Source organism: Nyctereutes procyonoides, unplaced genomic scaffold (assembly GCF_905146905.1).
Source record: "Nyctereutes procyonoides isolate TBG_1078 unplaced genomic scaffold, NYPRO_anot_genome, whole genome shotgun sequence".
Taxonomy (NCBI): Eukaryota; Metazoa; Chordata; class Mammalia; order Carnivora; family Canidae; genus Nyctereutes; species Nyctereutes procyonoides.
In genome coordinates this window covers 49920696-49944121 of record NW_026575140.1, presented here as the reverse complement: position 1 = coordinate 49944121, position 23426 = coordinate 49920696, and the positions used below count along the sequence as shown (strand labels likewise).

Genomic DNA, 23426 nt, shown 5'->3' with positions numbered 1-23426 from the left:
GTTACTCTTAATTAACAAGTCTGGTACCTATCTTTTTTAAGTTTTACTTATTTATTTTAGAGACCATGAGGAATGGCACAGAGGGAAAGGGAGAGAGAATCCTAAGCAGGTTCAACACCCAGTGTGGAGCCTGACCTGGGGCTTGATCCCAAAATCCTGAGATCGTGACCTGGGCCAAAATCCAGAGCTGGGTTGCCTAACCAACTGAGTCACCTAGGGACCCTTGCATGTATTTTTTTTTGTTGTTTTGAAATAAAAACATAATAATTCTATGGACTCTTCCAATAAAGTAAGAAGTATAAGACCAACAAAAGACTAAATCTGCTAAATCTGCAGGTTGCATTTTCCAGTCACATACAATTCCTAAGTACCCCCGAGATGGTCTCTAACTTCCACTGTAGGCCTGAACTTCAGCATATGCACAGTAAGACTGTTTTCTAAAAAAGCAGCAGTGACTGTCAGCCAACACCTATTAGTTAGCACCTAAACCTTGAACGGTTCTTCTCTTTCTTCAGTATCTAGCATGGTGCCTTGCTCATTCTAGGCATTTAATATGTATGTTTCCAATATACACTTTAATATTATATGACTCAATAAGTTAGAAAACTTATGAAGGTATTAAAAACTGGGTAAAGTTATCAAAAGTATCCATTTAGTTGCCTAATGACTGAGATGATGCCTTCTTTTCTTGACAACTGAGTATTTTTGCCTCTGTAAGTGATTAGGTAAGTGGTTTACTTGGGTGAGCTCTTCTGGCTAAATGCTTCCCTGAAATCAAGCAAGGAGGTTCAGAACAATGGAAGAAGGAACAGACCACACACAATGCCAACCAAATGTACTCTTAAATACCCACTGGTCACAAACGGGTGACCTACTTTCCTGCAGAAAGGCAGGAATCAATCCTGTCTTCCTTTCTGGTTTTGAGTCCTACCAGTGCCATCTCTCTAAGCTTTAGTTTCTTTGTGTGAAACAAATAAAGGATAATAAAACCTACCTTGTACAGTTAGTCAAAGACTCAAACAAGATGGCCTATGTGTCAGGCATGGGGCGAATATAAGACATAGTTGTTGAAGCATAGGCTTTGGGGCCAGATTGCCTCTATTCAAATGCCAGCTCTAGTATTTACTAGCTGGATGACCTCAAGCAAATTATTGAACCTCTCACCAAATCATGGCTTCTTATATACAACATGGGAAAAATAATTGGATTATTTTGAGGATTAAGTGAGATCATGTATTTAGTATGGTTTTTGGCACTGACAATAATGGCTGAATATATGTTTATCATTATTATGAGTGAAGGTCCTCCATAAAACTTTCCTTCTTCCTCCTCAAAATTCTTCTCTTTGACTCTTCTAAATAACCCAAAGTAAGATTCCAAAGCTCTGCTTTTTCTGGGTTATGAAATGTGAGGCTGAAAGAATGAATAAAGATTGCTTGTTTCTAGGGACTGAAATGTATCCTCCCCAAATTCATGTGTTTAAGTTTTCTTCTCCAATGTGACTATATTTGGAGATAGGGTTTTTAGGAAATAATTCAGGTTAAGTGAGGTCATAATTGTGGAGCCCTAAACCTGTAAGACTGGCGGCCTTATAAATAATGAAAGAGAAATTTCTTTCTCTCCTCTCCATGTGAGCATACAGAAAGAAGTCAGCTATCTGCAAGCCAAGAAACAATCTATCTCCAGAAACTGATGCTGCAGGACCTTAATCTGGGACTTCCAGCCTCCAAAGCTGTGAGATAATAAATTTCTGTTGGTTAAGCCATGCAGGCAATGGTATTTGGTTATGGCAGCCTGAGCTGATTAAGACACATGTCTTCCTTAAATCCAAACTGGCTTCTCCAAGTATCTATTTTTGACATGACTACCTCTAGCATTTCACAAGCACAAGATGTTGCTGAAGTTGCAAGATCTTCAGAATACACAAAATAAATTAATAAATTAAGATAGATGGTGAGAATAATGACCTTGATAACCAAGCTAAGATCTTTGGATTGAGGGCAGTTTTCACAACTCAGATCTGGCTCTGAAAAAACATCCTGCATTGATAGGCAAAGCAGACACTGACAGGGGGAAGTCTGTGTGTGCAAACAGGGTGCCAGAGCACGGGCTCATTCATATTATTACTAATTTAATAGTGAGAAAAGAAATTACAAAGGGAAGTATGTCATCTTTGAAAAACAAATGAAAAAGTGATTTCTTTCATAGATTCTCTCAAAATCATGTATCTTTCAAGGTTAACGGTGGAGGAAGTTTATGAATAGAGATTAAGTAACTTGTGTGGGTGACAGTTAATGACCTGATAAAACTGGGGCAGTTGAGGCAGTCTGGCTCTAGATCTGTGCTCTTGAAAGTATTATAGAACCTACTGGCATAGATAGAGAAAAAACTCCCCCATGATGATCCCAATATTTTATCCTGAGCCAAATAAAATGGAGAATAAGTTGAAAATTTTTTTCTTTTTTTTAAGTTTATTATTATTATGGGACGCCTGGGTGGCTCAGCGGTTGAGTGTCTGCCTTCCACCCAGGGCGTGACCCCGGAGTCTTGGGATGGAGTCGCACACCGGGCTCCCTGCGTGGAGCCTGGTTCTCCCTCTACTTGTGTCTCTGCGCCTCTCTCTCTCTCTCTCTCTCTCTCTGTGTGTGTGTCTCTCGTGAATAAATGGACACAGAGAGAGAGGCGCAGAGACACAGGCAGAGGGAGAAGCAGGCTCCACGCAGGGAGCCTGACATGGGACTTGATCCGGGTCTCCAGGATCACACCCCGGGCTGCAGGCAGCGCAAAACCACTGCACCACTGGGGCTGCCCAGTTTATTATTATTATTATTATTATTATTATTATTATTAAATTTTTAGTAATCTCTACAGCCAATGTGTGGCTGGAGCTCACAACCATGAGATCAAGAATCTTATGGTCTATTTTTTTTTTAAGAGTGGTATGTTCTTTTGATTGAACCAGTCATGCACCCCAAATCCAACACAATGAAGGTCAGTTCCCAACAATAAAGCCTAATACAATGAAGGATATCTTTTTTAAAAAAGATTTTTATTTATTTATTTATTTTTTTTTAATTTTTTTTTGATTTTTATTTATTTATCTGAGAAAGAAAGAGAACGAGCATGAGTAGGGGAGGGGTAGAGGGAGAGGGATAGAATCTCAGATTCCATGATGAGCATGGAGCCCTACCTGGGGCTCAATCTCACCACTCTGAGATCATAACCAGAGCCAAAACCAGGAGTCTGACACTTAATCTACTGAGTGACCCAAGCACCCAAAGAATATCTTTCACAACTGGCAGCCAACGTGATAATGGTAAAATACTAGACGTGTTCTCAATCAAATCATTAATGCAGATCAAGTTACCTGTTCTTATCACAATTGTTTAACATAGTTTAAGAAATAACATCTAGGGATCCCTGGGTGGCTCAGCGGTTTAGTGCCTGCCTTTGGCCCAGTGTGTGATCCTGGAGTCTCAGGATCAAGTCCCACATCTGGCTTTCTGCGTGTGCTTCTCCTTCTGCCTGTGTCTCTGCCTCTCTCTCTGTGTCTCTCATGAATAAATAAATAAAATCTTAAAAAAAAAAAGAAATTCCATTCAAAGTAATAAGAGGCATACATGGAAAAATGGAAGAATGAAAGACTATATTAATATTATTTGCAGATGATTTATCCATAACACTAAGAAAATCAAGTGAAATGCTGTTAGGTTCTTTAAAGAAGTTTTGTAAGTGGATGGATATAAAAATCAGTAAATCATCTCTGTATCAGCAGTAAAGTCTTAAAAAATATATCAGAGAAAGACTTACTCATAACAATAGCAAAAAATTATAAAATGGAAGAATGAAAGACTATATTAATATTATTTGCAGATGATTTATCCATAACACTAAGAAAATCAAGTGAAATGCTGTTAGGTTCTTTAAAGAAGTTTTGTAAGTGGATGGATATAAAAATCAGTAAATCATCTCTGTATCAGCAGTAAAGTCTTAAAAAATATATCAGAGAAAGACTTACTCATAACAATAGCAAAAAATTATATAAGCCAAAATAACCTTAGTAAGAATGTTTTTGGTACCCAGAAGAAGGAAATTATAAGTCCCGGCCCTTGTCTCAGTAATTCATCATTTAGGAATCTACCTTAAGGAAAGGGTCATGGCTTCAAAGATTTTTTTTAATTTTAATTTTAATTTTTTAAAAGATTTTACTTATTTATTCATGAGAGACACAGAGAAAGAGAGAGAGGCAGAGACAGGCAGAGGGAGTAGCAGGCTCCATGCAGGGAGCCTGATGTGGGACTCAGGATCAGGCCCTGGGCTGAAGGCGGTGCTAAACCATTGAGCCACCAGGGCTGCCTGGCTTCAAAGATTTATTATCAGATTTTAAAATACTAAAAATAAATAAATAAATAAATAAAATAAAATAAAATACTTTAACAGGGACTCCTGGGTGGCTCAGCGGTTGAACGTCTGCCTTTGGCTCAGGGCATGATCCCCAGATCCTGGGATTGAGTCCTGCATTGGGCTTCCTGTGGGGAGCCTGCTTCTCCCTCTGCCTCTGTCTCCACCTCTCTGTGTCTCTCATGAATAAATAAATAAAATCTTAAAAAAAATTAAAATACTTTAACATTGGGAAAAATTTAAATATTCACTAGTAGGAGAATGATAATCAGGTTATAATACATCCTTGTGATCAAATCTTTAAAATCATTCTAAGGACTATTTAATGACTTGGGAAATGCTAAAATATTCTCTCATGAAAAAAAGAAGGATACAGAATTATTTATAGCATCTGATGCTAATTTTGCTTAATATTGGTGTTCTTCTCTGGGCAGGCGATTCTCATGTGCTTCACAATTTTCTGAAGTATCCTTATGCCCACTCCTCAAGTCATACAACACCAAATACATAATTCTTCTCATTATTTGTGGTTTTCTCTTCTTGCCTTGCCTGATCTTCACACTCTGTTATCGCCCCACTGATCCAAGGGCAACTGCATCCACTCCAATGTTTGTCTTTTAAAGATTTTATTCATTTGAGAGAGAGAGAGAGAAAGCACAAGCAGAGGGGAGAGGCAGAAGGAGAGGGTGTAGCAGACTCTCCAATGAGCAGGGAGACCAATGCTAGACTCGATCCCAGGGCTCTGAGATCATAATCTGGGCTGAAGGAAGATGCTTAACCATTTGAACCACCCAGGCACCCTACAATGGTTTTAATTCTCCTATAGGCTAAGGATGTCTAATCAGTTCTTTCCCATAACCGAATTTTCCTTTGCAAACTATGCCAGCTAATCTTTACTCACCTAGATGTCTATGCCTGTAATTTCCATTATCCCAGATTTCTCCTGTCTGAAATCCTGCTATTTAAATCTCTTCAATAAGACTCGAATTCACCCCTTCATCTCCATCTTACATGCTACACTCTAAATTGAGACATTCTCCTTTTGCCAGGACAAATGTATGAGACTGATTGGTTATGGTCCTAATCTCTTCAATCCATTCTATCATCAGAGTTATCAAAGTGATCAAAACTTTTATTTTATTTTTTATTAAATTTTTTGAGAGAGAGCACAAGTGGGGGGGGGTAGGGGGCAGAAGGAGGGAGAGTAGGAATCTTAAGCAGGCTCCACGCTCAGTGTGGAGCCTAACTTGGGGCTCGATCTCAGGACCCTGAGATCATGACTTGGGCTGAAATCAAGAGTTCCTTGCTCAACCAACTGAGCCAACCAGGCACCCCAGAGTGATCATTCTAAAGCACACAACTGATCATCTGTCTCCACTATTCTTTTTTTTTTTTTTTTTAAAGGGCTTTTTTTTTTTAAAATTTTTTTTTTATTTTTTTATTTTTATTTATGATAGTCACAGAGAGAGAGAGAGAGGCAGAGACACAGGCAGAGGAAGAAGCAGGCTCCATGCACCGGGAGCCCGATGTGGGATTCGAACCCGGGTCTCCAGGATCGCGCCCTGGGCCAAAGGCAGGCGCCAAACTGCTGCGCCACCCAGGGATCCCTGTCTCCACTATTCATTGTTTCTGTTTCTGTTGTGATGTCATGAAGGTTCAAACAGTAAGACATGCATGTCTGCCAGGGCTAATTTATTTACCACTCATCTAAACTACACCTCTCCCCTGCCCTTTTCCATTGAGGGAGGAAGTAGCTCACTAAAGCGGGTGCTGAAACGAAAAAGGAAACCCAGGGAGGGTGACTCAGCTCATGGGCAATGCATAGAGACAATCTAAGCCTAACAATCCATTGGATTTCTCTCAGCAAAGTGGTCTTAACTTAGAGCTATTTATAGTTTCTTCTCTTCCTCAGGTTCTGCTATGGATCTTCTAGAGGTGCTACAGTTTTCCAGGTGCTACCCACAGAACCTATTCTGTTTTTTTAGCCTGTCTTCCTTTGTCTACCCCTGCTTAACCTATTTTTTTTTTTTGTTGTTGTTGTTCCTTGGTATGGATTGGACACTTGAAATACATCTCCTTGCTCTGCATCCTAAGCAGTCTTATACCCAGGCCCTAGCCTAGGCCAATCCCCTAGACCTTCACTAACCTAACCAATCAAAAACACAGGCTATGTGGGATATACAGTATACAGGCTTTGTAAGACAGTGAGACAAAATGAGCATTTTTCCTACCTATAGGCAGGTATACCTATATTCCCAGCATTCTTCTGCTGAAATAAAGCTATATAAACAAACAAACAAACAAACAAACAAATCTGATACCTAATAGTTTTTGCTATGGTTGGGATGTTGGTAGAGGTGATGGTGGTGATGAGCCATGCAAGGCAGGAGACCTAAGAGGAAGTCTTTGGGGAATCCTGGTTTATCTCCATAATATAAAGAATATAAAAAGATGTACAGAAGGAAAATACCCCCCTTTCTGGCAGGACACAGTGGTATTCACATGTGATAACTGGAACTGCTGTTGCAGTCACCTTGTAACCACGAGGGGAGAAATACTGACGTGATGAAAACAGCTTCAGAGAGAAATGGAAAGGACTTGGGTTTTTGATGATGTTATTGAGCCAATCTGGAGCCATCTTGTTTTTGGATGGCTTCATGTGTAGGAGGACACATTTACTGTTGAAGCCACCTAAATGGAGATTCAGGCTTATTATAATATGTTAGACCCCTGAAAGCCTGCCTACACTAGTAACTCCCTTTCTTTACTTAATATGTATACTTGTTCTAATCTTGTAAGGGTAAAAAACAAAACCCAACTGGGACTGTGTTCAAATAATGTAGAAAGTAGGAATCAACAAATGGTAGGTAAGGGCAAGGGTACCTTCTATGTGTAGGGACATGGCAGCCTTTACTTTGTACTTCTTCCCTATCCTTAGCTAGGGAAGCTAGCTTCCCTGTCCCTATCTAGAATCTAGATAACAGAAACCACATACCAGACAAGTGAGCTACATTTTCCTTATAGACTTCCCTGGTATGTCCTAGAATTAAGGTCAACTGTCAAAGTAAAGTTACCAGTTTATCTCAGAAATTGGTTAGTGTTTACCCACTTATAGGTAAACTATGTAAATGGGGCTTAGCTCCTGGATGAACAGAATCTGAAAATTATGATATAACTAGATACAGCTTAGGGTAAAGATATAACTTCTCTAGTACTCCTGTCCTGTAAAAATAGGAGAGCAAATTTTGTTTTGTATAAGTGAATTGAAAACATCAGGAAAATTACTACTTTGGTCTTTTATATATTTTGAGGGTGATTTTTTCTTTCTTCTTTAAGACCTGTGCTTAAAGAAACTTGTGTCTTTATTATGTTGTAAGTTGTATTATCCCCTTCTTGCACATTACCCAGTAACAGAAGAGGAAAATATCCAAAAAAGGAAGCAAGCACAGTCTAATTTATAATAAATCCCATAAGCCATGATTGCTGGTAAGGAACAGATGTTTAAGTTCAAAAGGACTAATACAAACTTTAGTTGTTGTTATATAGACCTCTGATTTTTTTTTTTAATTGAAGAGACAGGTCAATAACAATGCACTAAAATCTATTTATATATGTCAGAAAAAGAGAAAAGGCATGTGGTATGGTATTTGAAAGTTTTCCTATTGTAAAAATTTCCAAACAAATGGAAAAGTTAAAAGAATAGTATAATGAACACTCATGTACTTTTCACCAAGGTTCAAATTGTTAATATTTTGCTAGGCTTAATCTATATAGGTATGCATTTTTTTCTCAATCATTTTAAAGTAAACTGTAGACATCATGATCAGTCATATTATATTTAGCCTTGGTTTTCAACATCTGTTTTTAAAGTATTTTTTCATTTATGTTTTTAAAAATTCATAAAAAGATTTAAAAAGAGAATAATTATGTTCATGTAATTAGAAAACAAGATTCACAATATAAGAGCAAAGAGATTCGATGTAAAAATCAAAAGCATTAAAAAACCCCTGAAATATTAACTCTACATTGTAATCATTCTTTTCTTATTCCTGATTTCTTTTTCCTTAAACAAACAAACAAACAAAAAACATATATACTAACTTTGTCCACTCTGAAGGTCAAGTAAAAACATGGAATAGTAAGACTATAGCAATAAATACTCCTAGTAACCCTGGTTATGGTCTCTGAACATCACATTCTACCAAGAGAAACCAAAGCTCCTTGGAGGGACAGCTGATGCCAGGGCTGGAGCAGGAAAGCATACAGGAGGTGCTGGGAAATCTTGTTGTCCTTGACAGCAAGCAAATCCTACAAGACTAAAGAGGTCATCCCAAAAGGACATAGGAGACAATGAAGAGGCTCAATAGCCAAAGACAAGACAATTGGAAAATCAAAGAACATGAACCAAATGGTAACCATCAATACATAAAAACACAGGTACCCAACAAAATAAAAAAGTGCCACCCCCCATCCAAGCCATGAACAAGGGATTACCAGTGGAGATATATAGGGCATCGATTCCTTGTTCTGAAAATGGCAATTAAAGAATTAAACATTTATTCTGTCTTTTCAGATCAAATTATATACTAGGGTAATGAAATAGCCCCAGTTGATAAAGTTTTGCTTTGCAGAAGAATTACAGATAACACATTTAGAATGCAGGAGACTTTTAGAAACTCAGCATTTGGCTATTTCTAGTTAACCAATGATGCAGGCAATCATGAAAGCATTACATGAAAGGTGGGTGTGGGTCTTTAAAATGAAAGGAGCAGCAGTTGCCCTGTGAATTCATTGATCAATGATAGAACCACTATAAGCAGGATGATCAGATAGCATGTGGTCCCCTGAAATGATGCAATATGAAGGACACAGTATAGTTTATGCAGTATTCTTGCCCTTCACAGTTACAGTTAGGTTCTAGTTTGCAAGGAATATGGACAATATTAGAACAACTTAATACCATGAGGAAGCAGGCAGACAACTCCAGAATGCATGACAGTCTATATGACAGCTAAGTTTTTTCTTCAACCAAAGACAAGGTGGGGGAGGGAGGAAGGGACAATGAAATGCAGAGTATCAACCAACTATACTGTGTGGACTCGTTTGGATCCTGATTTGAAGAAACCAATTGTAAAAAGACTTGGAGCTACTTGGAGAAATGTCAGTATGGACTGGGTATTGCAGAACACCAACGTCAATTAAGTAATTGTTAATTAATTATTTATTTTGTTGGATCTGATGATAATGGCACTGTGACCACAGGAAAGAATGTTTATCTTCTTGAGAGATGCACATCTATGTAAGAGTGAAACAACCTGATGGCTAGGTTTTCTTTAGAAATGCTTCAAACACACAAAAGATGTGAAGTGGGGGTAGATGAAGCAAGTATAACAAAGGCTTGATAATTACCGGGCTTAGGTAATAGGTATATAGGGGTTCATGACATGTTTTTTAATATTGTCGTGTATTTTTGAAATTTTTGTAACGATTTTTTTAAATTAAAGGGAAGTAGTTATCTTCAGAGAATCTGAACAGAAGTTGAAAACATTTATTTGCATTACACTGTCATTTAAAAACAAATGTGAAACTATTTTAAGTAGACTTCTCAAATAAGATGTTCTTACCCACACACAGTGTTTTTTTTTGTGTCTTGAGTGTACCATTACATATCTATTGCCAATGAATTTCTACATTTTTAAAGGATGAATTACCTGTTGTCAATAATCATTATACTGGAGGGTGGAATCCCCAAAACATCACAGCTCTGCAAAAGTTCTTTCTTACGAATCTCCCCTTGATTGTAGAAATTTCCTGAAGATAACAAATATACAGTGGTAGATTTCTTTGATAGTGGAAATCTACAAGTTTACTCATTCTTACCTCATCCTGTTCCCTAAAGGACATAAGCCACCTGAAAAATCTGTGTTTATGACAAAAAGCTAAAAAAAATACTACTCACTCCTGTGAGAAGGCTGACAGTAGCCCAAGTCTTTAGAATCATCACCTTTTCATCCCTCCCCATCTCTCTATCTATCTGTCCCTCTCTGTCTGTCTGTCTGCCTACCTGTATTTCGGTTGCATGCTACAGGCAGTATTGCACATTGCTGAGACCACTGGCTTTGGAGTTAAGCAGATTTAGGATTGCCTCTTCTATAACTACCCAGAATATGTCAGGTACCTGAGCATGCTATTAGTTTGGGCAGATTTAAATTGATAGTCCTCAAATATCTGTTGAACATTTATTTAAAGAAGAGGCTCCCAAGTTGCCTGAGTGGCTCGGTCAGTTGAGCATCTGCCTTTGGCTCAGGTCATGATTCTGGGGTCCTAGGACCAAGCCCCACATTGGGCTCCCTGTTTGGTGGGGAGTCTGTTTCTCCTTCTCCCTCTGCAGCTCCCCCTGATTGTGCTCTCTCTCAAATAAATAAATAAAATCTTAAAAAAAAAAAAAAGAGGCTCTGATTCTTAAGTATTTATTACCAGAAAACGTGTCCCTAGGGGATCTTGACCACATCAGTGCCCCAAATAGCTTACATACTCTTTATTTTCCCAACACATATATTCTAATTCTTTTTTTTTAAAGATTTTATTTATTCATGAGAGACCCACAGAGAGAGGCAGAGACACAGGCAGAGGGAGAAGCAGGTTTGTCACAAGGAGCCTGATGTGGGACTTGATCCTGCGACCAGGATCATGCCCTGAGCCAAAGGTAGACACTCAACCACTGAGCCACTCAGGTGTCCCCATATATTCTAGTTCTGAAGAACGGTTCTGGTAAGTACAGTTTCCCTGTATCCTTACAAATAATATACAGTGTAATTTTAGTACCACTTAAACTGCACTTATGAGCTATTGTCTAGCTAATGCACCCCTTAATTCAACTCCCCAGCAGATAATTGCATGTGTAATGTGTGCTAGTTACTTAACTTTCCTGAGCCACAGTTCCTCCACCTGTAGAGACCATGGCTATCTCCAATCTCCTGCAGGGGGAGCTCCAGAGGGAGAAGGAGCAACAGTTCCTCCACCTGTAGAGACGATGGCTATCTCCTCTTTCCTGAGGATTACATGAGACAATGCATATCCACCCAGTTCAGTACTCTGTGTTTTCTCTTTCCTCGATTTCTTTACTTCCTGAATTACCACCCATTTTCACTGTCCTGACCAAACGGCATTCCCTCTGGGAAGTCTTCTATTTTTTCCCCCCTGCAAGGAATCATTTCCAGTATTCTGCTCGGAAGTTATGAACTTTTCTCCATGATCAGATTATTAATTCCTAAATGTCATTGACCTTAAAAGTAACAAGTCTTGTTCAACTTTGTATCATCCTGGTGTTCAGCACACTGCAGACACTCATGAAGTATTGAACAAAGAGAGGCTTCATTTAAAGATTTTTAAAAAACGTATTCATGAGAGACAGAGAGAGGGAGGCAGCGACACAGGCAGAGGGAAAAACAGGCTCTCTGCAGGGAGCTCAGAGAGGCTTGGTTTATGGCCAAACAATTCAGAGGAAAACTCCCACATCTGACCTTTCAACTTTGGCAGGAGTTACTCTAATGCTTGTTTTCAACTGTTTGAACCCAGAGAGGAGATAGTCATTACGTTGTATCCAGCAAAGGGACAAATCCTAAAGAGACTCCAGATAATAGCTCAGTTTTGTATATCCTTATCACAATATTTTAGTTACTTTTTAAAAAGTCAGACAGACATGGAATGCCTGGGTGCCTCAGTGGTTGAGTATCTGCCTTTGGCTCAGGTCATGATCCTGGGGTCTTGGGATTGAGTCCTGCATCAGGCTCCCCACAGGGAGCCTGCTTCTCCCTCTATGTCTCTGCCTCTCTCTGTGTCTTTCATGAATAAATAAATAAAATCTTAAAAAAGTCAGATAGATGCTATAGTCAATCTTATGATGGTTATTATATCTTAGGTTTCCCTCAAATCCATAAACATATCTTTTCCTATTTCATCTCAAGGTTACTTATCTTTGGTGATAAAGAGTCTAATGAACACCAGTAGGTGATTCCAAAGTCCAGAGGCTGTGCATATCAGACTCTGATTATGATTCTGAGAAACTGCCTAGAATGGAGGCTAATGAGTTTATGGAGCTGGTTGTATTGGTTTGTGTTTGAATTGAGGAACTTAAAATAGGTTAGGGAATTGAGGTCAGAGATTATTTAGAAAATTTACCCTATGTTTAGTGAACATGTAGGCACTTCAACAGAGTTAAGTGTGAGATCCTTCAGCAGCTCCTAATGACACACTCTAGAACCATGTCCAACTAGGGTAGGTTGTACCCTGAGTTGCACAAGATTATCTATTTGGGGTGAGGAAAAGCTTTAGAACTTTTCCTCTTAATTTGCATACCTTGTCCTTTACACTTTTATTAATATTTTTATTAATATTCATGTTAGTTCAGTGGCCCACATATTTAATATAATTATAAATAAATACACATATAATGGGAGTATATGGACAAAAGTTTTTACCAACAGGAAGGGTGGGTGGTTCAGCTGGTTAAGTGTCTGATTCTTGATTTTGGCTCAGATTGTGATCTAAGGGTCATGAGATTGAGCCCTGCCACGGGCTCTGTGGTGGATGTAAAGCCTGCTTGAGAATCTCTCTCCCTATCTCTCTCTCAAAAAAAAAAAAAAAAAAATAGTTTTTCAATAGGAAAATGTGATCCAAAAAAGTTTGGAGATCATTATTCTAGAAAACAAAATAAATAGGATGAATGTCGATTTATTTATATTGAACTATCTTTTGTGTGTGTGTGTGTGTGTATACAGAGATGTGTGATAAGCTTATGGATCATTAATTGTATGCTTAGTGAAGTCTTCTGTCTTGTGATAACTAATACTTCTCAATAATTACTAGCAATCATAATGACATTTAATGGAAACTAAGGTCACTTTGTAAAGACCACACTTATGCACCACATGTATAAAGGTAAACATTTTATTTTGCTTAAAATTTTTAAAATTTATTTATTCTAAGTAGGTAAAATATTTACTTGGTTAAACATCAAAAGGAACAAAGTTACATATATTCATATTTACATATGTATATTTATATGTATATATAGCTCCCTCCCACTCCCTTAGTTACCCTACCTTTTAAGTTTCATTTTATTTTTTTTTTAAAGATTTTTTTACTTATTTATTTGACAGAGAGAAAGAAAGAGAATGTACAAGGAGAGGAGCAGCAGGCAGAGGGAGAAGCAGATTCTCTGCTGGGCAGGACCCTGGGATCATGACCTTCGACAAAGGTAGACACTTAACTGACTGAGCCACCCAAGTACCCCTACCTTTTAAGTTTTAGTTTTTTAAAAAAATTTTTTTGAAAAAATATTTTATCTATTTATATGAGAGACACAGAGAGAGAGAGCGAGAGCGAGAGAGAGAGAGAGAGAGAGAGAGAGGCAGAGACATAGGCAGAGGGAGAAGCAGGCTCCATGCAGGCTCCATGTGGGACTTGATCCCAGGACTCCAGGATCATATCCTGGGCTGAAGGCAGGCGCTAAGCCACTGAGCCACCCAGGCATCCCTAAGTTTTAATTTGTTAAAACCAGAAATGGATTGAAAATCAAAGCATCATGGGCACAATACTTTCTATTAACATCATGAAAATTGAAGAGATTCCTTAAGTTCCTGGGTTTCAAGAATGCTAGCAAGGTTTTTCCTTGAATGTGACTAAGCAAATTCTAAAATGTATTTGAAAGAAAAAAGACCACCACAGGTCTACAGTTGCTCAAATCTAAAATGAAGGAGTTTAGGTTCTGGATCAATTAAAGTCTATCCAGGCTGACATGTCAGCAGGCTGACATGACATACCCAGTCATGTCAAATATTTATATCAGTAAGAATTTAATGGAAATTATTTAATATATAACTGATGGAAGATCTGAGTACCAAACAGGGACCAGTGAAGTAGCCCTGAGATTAGTGACAGCAAGAAGTAACTACCAACCCTAGAATGGACAGATAAAAGGAGTAGGCATTGTTACTAGAACCCAAAGGCCTGGGTTTCCCAAAGGAAGCTAAAACCAAAAGAACTAGACTCTTTTCCATTAGAACGCGTCCACAGCACCCAGTTGGAGAAATAATGGTTTAAAAATAAAAACTAGAATTAAAAAATGGTTAAATTACTTGAACAGACATTTCTCCAAAGACAGATGGGCAATAAGCATCTGAAAAGATGCTCGAGGGACGCCTGGGTGGCTCAGCGGTTGAGTGCCTGCCTTTGGCCCAGGCGTGATCCTGGAGTCCTGGGATCAAGTTCCACATGGGGCTCCCTGCATGGAGCCTGCTTCTCTCTCTCTGCCTGTGTCTGACCCTCTCTGTCTCTATGAATAAATAAAATCTTTAAAGAAAAAAAAGAAAAGATGTTCCATATCATTAGTCACTAGGGAAATCAAGGCAAAACCACAATGAGGTATCATTTCATACCCATTAGGATGGCAGTGGCAAAAAAAAAAAAAAAAAGAAAGAAAAAACAAAAACAAAAGCAGGGGCCCCTGGCTGGCTTTGGTGGTGGAGCATGTGACTCTTGATCTTAGGGTTGGGAGTTTGAGCCCCACACTAGATGTACAGATTACTTAAAAATAATATCTCAAAACAAAACAAAACAGAACACCATCACCAGGACATGGGCTGAGGCAATATTTTTAAAAAAATGAAAAATTACAAGTGTAGGTGGGGATGTGGGGAAATTAGAACACTTGTGCATTGCTGGTAGGAACATAAAATGGTATAGCTGCTATGGAAAATCATTTGCTGATTCCTCAAAAAAATTTTTTTTTAAAATATTTTATTTATTTATTCATGATAGACATAGAGGGAGAAAGAGGCAGAGACACAGGCAGAGGGAGAAGCAGACTCCATGCAGGGAGCCTGATGTGGGACTTGATCCTGGGACTCCAGGATCGCGCCCTGGGCCAAAGGCAGGCGCTAAACCATTGAGCCACCCAGGAATCCCCTGATTCCTCAAAAATTTAAACACAGAATTAACATATAACTCAGCAATTCTATTCTACTCTACTTCTACTAAAAAAAATTGAAAACAGGGATTCAAACAGATACTCATATACCTGTGTTCTTAGCAGCATTATTCACAACAGACAAAAAAATGGAAACAACCTAAATGTCCAGATAAGCAAAATTTTATATATACCCATAATGGGGTATTATTCAGCCTTAAAAAGAAATGAAATTGTGATACATGCTACTACATGGATGAACTTTTAAAACATTATGCTAATTAAAGTAAGCCAGACATAAAAGGACAATTATTGTATGATTCTACTTATATGAAGTACCTAGAATAATCAAATTATTCTAGAGATAGAACATATGCTAGTGGTTGCCAGGGGCTGGGAAGAAGAAGAAATGCGTTATTGCTTAATATGTGGAATTCTGCTTGGGATAATGAAAAAGTTCTGGAAACAGATAGTGGTGATGGTTATACAATATTGTGAATGTACTTAATGCCACTTATTGAATACTTAAAAATGACTAAAATGGTAAATCTTATGTCATATATCTTTTTTCACAATAAAAATATTAAAAATTTAGATTTGCACTGAATAAAAATCTTTCAGTTATTAGTTATCAGTGTAAAAATGTTTTTTAATGATTTTTTAATTTCAAGATTTATTTATTTATTTATTTATTCATGATAGACATAGAGAGAGGGAGAGACAGAGAGGAGGGAGAAGCAGGCTCCATGCCAGATGCCCGATGCGGGACTCGATCCCAGGTCTCCAGGATTGCGCCCTGGGCCAAAGGCAGGCGCTAAACCGCTGAGCCACCCAGGGATCGTCTGTCTGTCTATCTATCTATCTATCTATCTATCTATCTATCTATCTATCTATTCATGAGAGACAGAGACAGAGAGAGAGAGAGAGAGAGAGAGGCAGAGACACAGGCAGAGGGAGAAGCAGGCTCCATGCCGGGAGCCCGACGTGGGACTCAATCCCGGGTCTCCAGAATCAGGCCCTGGGCTGAAGGCAGGCGCTAAACCGCTGAGCCACCCAGGCTGCCCAAAAGTATGTTTTTTTTTAAAGGTTTATTTACTTTAGAGAGAGAGGGCACGAGGGGGAGGGGCAGAGGGAGATAGAGAGGAAATCCCAAGCGGACTCTGCTGAACTTGGGTTCTGGCATAGGGCCCAATTTCATGACTCTGAGATCATGACCTGAGCCAAAACCAAGAGTTGGACTCTTAACTGACTGTACCACCCAGGTGCCCCAGAAATTATGTCTTTAAAATAGGTAGAATAAATAAATAAATAAATAAATAAATAAATAAATAAATAAATAAAAATAGGTGGAGGGGCACTTGGCTGGCTTAGTTTGTAGAACATCCAACTCTTGATCTTGGAATTGAGTTCAAGCCCCATGTTCAATGGGGATTACTTAAAAATAAAATCTTAAGGGTTGTCTGGGCGGCTCAGTGGTTGAGTGTTTGCTTTTTTTTTTAACTAATTAATTTATTTATTTATGATAGTCACAGAGAGAGAGAGAGAGAGAGAGAGAGAGAGAGAGAGAGGCAGAGACACAGGCAGAGAGTGTTTGCTTTTGGCACAGGGCGTGATCTCCCAGTCCTAGGATTGAGTCCCACATTGGGCTCCCTGCAGGGAGCCTGCTTCTCCCTCTGCCTGTGTCTCTGCCTCTCTCTCTCTCTGTGTCTCTCATGAATAAATAAATAAAATCTTTTTTAAAAAATAAAATCTTAAAAAAGACTGGTAAATCAAGTTTTGAAAGATCATTTGAGAAAAATACTGAGCATGTTATCTATGCAGCCAAGATCAAGAAATACTGCCATATGCTATTATCAACCAAAATACTCATACTTATAAGTACTTTTTTTTTTTTGTAAGTATAGTTGATATACAATGTTACTTAGTTTCAGGTACAATAAGTACCGTATGTTTTTATTCTTCCTAAAAGGAATGCATTAAAATGACTTTTACTAAGGGAAATACTTTTTGTTTTGTTTTGTTTTTTTTTAAATATTACAGAATTCTTTTTTTAATTTTTATTTATTTATTATAGTCACACAGAGAGAGAGGGAGAGGCAGAGACATAGGCAGAGGGAGAAGCAGGCTCCATGCACCGGGAGCCTGATGTGGGATTCGATCCCGGGTCTCCAGGATCGCGCCCTGGGCGAAAGGCAGGCGCTAAACCGCTGCGCCACCCAGGGATCCCGGGAAATACTTTTTGTTAGTGTCTCTGATCTGTGACTTACAGATAGGTCATTGTTAATAAGGCCAAACATATGGGAAACTTTTTCTGAACATTCAGGCATATTTGTATCAGATGGGATGACAACTATGTACTGCATGAGAACAGTGTCTAATTCATTGCAGTGAGCAGTTGTAACAAGCATTTCTAATACTAAGCTCTTCAAAATGCATTGTTTTGTTGGTTATTCCCATTTTATACTTCTATCAGATGAGTTTTACTGCATTTTCTTTCTCTTTTACACTTGTAGTCTTTCCTTTTTGTTGTTAATGGCAATCTTTGTCACTGTGGGGCATCTCTTTGATCTCTGACATAATCTTCTTCCCTGATGTTTATGAGCATTTCTTTTATGATTTCTCATAGTTTAAGCAAGTCCTTTTAGACTTAAAATTCTAATTTATTAAGTAAATAAAAGCTCTGAAAACTGTGTAGCATTCTTTAATTGGGTAACATACCAGCAAGACAAACATTTTTATAGATACTTATACACTGTTAGGTTCAAAATAGAAATTGTATAAAAAGTTACCTGGCATATAAATTCTGAACTTAATTATGAAAAAGAAAGTAAGTAAATATATATTTAGAAATAGGCAAAATACTCAAAACCAGCTAACCTATCAGTTCACCCGTCAGAATCAACTTTTATGAATAAGCATTATTTTCAGTTTTCAGCGTTTAGTCCTTTGATGCCTAAGTGTTCTTTGGTTGACATGATCATATGGAAATCCTATCAACCTAAGCCTCAGGGAAAGTGCCTATTTTATTTATACATATATGTGTATTTATATATAGAAATATGAAATTTTTATTTATTTTTATAAATTAGGACTGGAAATATATGTAAACCTTTGAGTTATTTTCTGAAGTTTCTGTATCCTTTAAAGAAACAGAACTCATCTTTTTCTTTATTTTCTTTTTAAAATTATTATTTCTGGGTGGCTCAGTGGTTGAGCATCTGCCTTTGGCTCAGGCTGTGATCCCAGGGTTTTGGGAACAAGTTCTGCATTGGGCTCCGTGCAGAGAGCCTGCTTCGAACCTCTGCTAATGTCTCCGCCTCTCTATGTCTCTTATGAATAAATAAAATCTTCATGAAAATTTTTTAAAAATTATTTTTTGTTTTTTATTGAGATGTAATTGATAAATACCATCAGTTTCAGGTATACACAAAATTCATGTTTTAAAATAGTGCTAATTTATTCCATTCTCAACAGGGTGGAGTTAATATTTAGATCATACTTTTTCAGAAATCCCAAATTTATTTGGGTATTGGTTCAGGACGAAAAAAGTTAAATGAGACATTTTGGAGGCTGGATCAAAATTAGCTCAATGGGGAAAATGCTGAAGAATTCTTCATGGTTAAAAAGCAATATTAAAAATATCTTTTAAGTTCTGTTTTAGGAAATAAGGTGAATCAGATGTCTGCAGAGACCTTCTTAGCCTAGGATACCGGAACATATGAAATATAAGGCAAACATGTTTTAGAATGTATGGCTGAATTAGCAGGAAAGTAAGGGCTATCTTTGGAGGTCTTAAGCAATAAGTAAGCACAAATCCAGACAGGTAGAGGATACCTGAGGCCAGGGCACCTATGCCTGGTGTCCTAAAGTCAGGGGAGGAGGAAATATAGGTTGGATACAAGTAAGGAGATCTCTACATGAAGACAGGATCTTCAGAAGGCAGTATCTACAGCAGGGGAAGTAGAAGAAAACCCACTCTAAACAGAGATGGTGGGGCTACATCTCTGTCTCAAGTTCCAGAGGGAAGGAAAATAAGAAAAATGTCACCCCTAAGAATTCTTAAGCACCTGCTTGCCTTCACTTGGTGTGGCACAGTTTTCCAAAAATAGTGACAGTAGTATTTCTATTCCCACATGCACTTATAGAACCTTGCTGTTCTCTATCAACAGGTGGAGTCTATTTCTCTCCTTAAATCTAGATGTGACTTGGGACTGACCTGACAAACAGAATGCAGTGAAATTGATACTGCCTGATTTCCAAGGCTAGACCATAAAAGGCAATGTGGCTACCCCTAGTGCAGGCTCCCTCTCAGAATCCTTTCCCAGGAACCAAGCCACCAGCCCATGCTCCACAGATTTATCAAATGTGGATATTGTGGCCAACATTGCTAATTCAGGTAATTCTAGTCCCCAGCCTTTGCGTCTGCCAGCTGAGGTACTAAGTGTTGTGGGGCAGAGACTACTATGCTCTTTGAAATCATGAGAGATAAGGAATCATTATTGCTTTAAGCCACAAAGTTTTGAGACAATTTGTTATACAGTATTACACAGCTAATGCACTTGTATTTGGGTGTTGAACTTACACTAGTTTTGTGGCCTGAAAAATCTTAATCTAAAATTCTGGTTTAGAGTAATCTAAGGTGATCACTCTAAACCAGGCTGAAGCAAATATAAATCATCAAAATCTTATAAACAGGGTTCCAAGAAACAGGTGCTTACGATTAAAAAAACCCAAACCCGCAATATACAGTCAGAAACAAGTCACTCAGAATGACTTACTCAAAGAGCAGAATTAGACACGTAGATTACAAAAACTAGAATTACTAGAAGCAGAAATAGGTATTTAATATATTTAAAGAAATAAAAGAGTATCAAACTATGAGCATGTAATTTGCAAAGAGAGCCTCTGGGTATGAGGAACACATTAGAGGACAAAATTACTAATAGTCTCAATATACATGTAAGACTGTTATAAGACTATTTAATAGACATTAAAGCAGGCCAAAGTAAATGAACAGACTATAAAATCAGAGATGGGAAGACTATATTGAAAATATATCAACTTTCAAAGAAAAATGTCAACGCTCCCTATATCGATCAAAAGTCAGTGAAAGTCCAATAAAAAAATGCCAGAAAAGTTTTTTCTTGAACATGACCAAACTTATCCTAAAATGTATTTGGGAGAAAAAAAGGTCAAAAACTGCAAACACCTGACTGGCTCAGTTGGTTAAATGTCTGCCTTCAGCTCAGGTCATGATCTCAGGGTCCTGGGATCGAGCCCTGGATTGGGCTTCCTGCTCCGCAAGGAATCTGCTTCTCCCTCTCCCTCTGCCCCTCCGTCTCTTCAAATAAATAAAATCTCTCTCTTTTTTTTTAAAGGGATGCTTGGCTGGCTCAGGCTGTGGAACATGTGACTCTTGATCTCAGGGTTGTGAGTTTGAGCACCATGGATGTAGAGATTACTTAAAAATAAAATCTTAAAAAGACCAAACAAAACCAAAAAAAAAAAAAACCCAATCAAACCAAACCTATAGTAATTAAGACACCGTGTTGGCACAGGGATGTCAAACTAAGAGAATGGCAATATGGATCACAGATACAGAGAAATCTCACATATGAGAGGTGGAATGCAGTCTCAGGATAAAGAAGGGGCTGCATTGGTTTTCCCAATGCCAGTTTCCCCCTATAAACTATTCTCCACATTGCCACCAGAATGAGCTTTCTAAAACACAGAACTGGTTGTGTTAATTCTCCACCAAATGTATTCAATAACATTCTATTATCTAGTATAGCTTTCTCCCATGTGTACATTAACAAAATTGGAGAAACGTTGGATGAAACAAAGTTAAATAGGCTATTTTACAAGACTCCTCAAAGATGTCGATATTCTAATAAGGGCTGTGAACTTCTAAATGGAGGATAGCACATCTGGCTAATGTCCCCCAAATTTAATTTAATAGCAGTTTGATGAACTAGCGCGTCTTAGAACATATAGTGGGAATCAAAATAGTTATTTCAACTGACATAACCTCCTAGGCAATGCGAGAGGCAGAATGGGTGTAATGGTTTAGAACAGGGAAGAGCCACAGGGCCCAGGAGTCTCTACATTCTAGCTAGTCACTTTAGTCCAGTTATTTAATCTCCTTGTGATTCAGTTTTCATATTTGTAAAATAGGAATAACAAATTACACACACATACAAAGTTTTATATATTTAGTAATGACTATCATGGGATTGCTGATAGGATCAAATGAGGAACTAATAGCAAAATAGTGTATTTCTTTCCCCACCCCTTAAAACTGACAATGTAGTTATAATGAATTACTCATTTAAGTCCAAGACTTACTGATGCTTGTACTACAGCCTAGGACAAATGTATCTCATTTCCTTTTTTTTGTATCTCATTTCCTATATACCAAGTTCTGTTTTTTAAAAGATGAGTTTGAAAGAAAACCTCTTTGGAGAAGTTTCTTTAATCTAAAACTCTGAGATGAAAATTCATGCTTTACTCCATATTATGTCCATAGTATCTTCTCTATTACGCCATATAGCTTTCACTATATCACAAGTCATTAGCTTCCTGTTTTTCATGTTAAAATAAATTGGAAGTGTGGGTAATGTTTAATCTTTTTTGAATGAGTTGGGGATTTAAAAATTAATAAAAAAAATAAAAGTAATTTAAAAATTACAAGAGCGCCTGGGTGGCTTGGCCAGTTAAGTGTCCAACTCTTGATTTCGGCTCAGGTCATGATTTCAGGGTCCTGAGATGGAGCCCTGCCATAGGCTCCATGCTGGGCATGGTGCCTGCTTAAGATTCTCTCTCTCCCTCTCCCTGTCCCTCCATCCTCTCTAATAAATAAATAAATCTTTCTAAAAAAGTTACAAGAGAGAACAATTTACATGGCAAGTTTGATTCAGAGGAAATGCAAGACAAAGATACTGTGTGTTTAATATACACTAAGGGCATGTTTTACATTTTTTCATTTGAAAAATTTTAACTTCTGGTTTCAACCTGCTGAAAAATAAGGAGAAATTTACTGAAGAAGCCACCGCACCTAAAATACTTGGTATATAAAATCCAGGTTTTTCTCCTGATCTTGAAACAAATTTGTTATAATTTGACTCCCACAGTTGTAATATAAAAATGGTTTAATATACCATTAAAAGGAAACAATGAGGGGTACCTAAGTGGCTCAGTTGGTTGTCTGCCTTAGGCTCAGGTCATGATCCCGGGGTCCTGGGATTGCCTGCAACAAGTCCCTGCTCAGTGGGGAGTCTGCTTCTCCTGCCCCTCGCTCTACTCATTCTCTCTTTTTCTCTCTCAAATAAATAAAATCTTTTAAAAAGCAAATGAGGCTATTACCTGTATCTATTTACAATTAATCTCCTTTCTAGCACAGACTGAGAAGTGCTTAGATCTACATTCTCAATAGATATGAAAAATGGGTTAACTTCACTGGCAACAAGATTTTGAGGGGAAAAAGTATTATACCATGAAGTAATATATAAAAAAATATTAGTCAGTGCTAGACAGGGTGCTATATTAAGGCAGATACTCTTACTACCTGTCAGTGAGAATATAAATTATGTTTTGGGGAATTTGATATGCATGCAAAGCCTTAAAAATAGCCAAATTGCGACCCCTGGGTGGCTCAGTGGTTGAGTGTCTGCCTTTGGCTCAGGTCATGATCCCGGGGTCTTGGGATGAGTTTGCTTTTCTGCCTGTGTCTCTGCCTCTCTCTGTGTCTCTCATGAATAAATAAATAGTGCTCGCTTCAGCAGCACATATACTAAAAATGAATAAATAAATAAAATCTTAAAAAAAATAATAAAACTAAGCTTTTTAGAGCAGTTATAGGTTTGCAGCAAAATTGAGGGGAAGGTATAGGTTTCACATATACCTCTCGCCCCTACACCAATGCATAGCCTTTCTCATTATCAACATCTCTGATGAGAGTGGTATATTACAACGGATGAATCTTCACTGACACATCATAATCACCCAAAGTCCATACTTTACATTAGGGTTCATTCTTGGTGGTGTACAGTCTGTGGGT

General features: G+C 38.0%; 1 protein-coding gene across 1 annotated transcript in view; it reads right to left on the bottom strand.

The window, feature by feature from the left end:
- The window catches only part of PIGL (phosphatidylinositol glycan anchor biosynthesis class L), an 86681-nt gene that overhangs the window by 59870 nt on the left and 3385 nt on the right, over positions 1–23426 (bottom strand). Inside the window, exon 2 of the mRNA XM_055306441.1 lies at positions 10113–10212. Coding sequence (XP_055162416.1) covers positions 10113–10212 — 100 coding nt within the window. The remainder of the gene's footprint in view (positions 1–10112; positions 10213–23426) is intronic.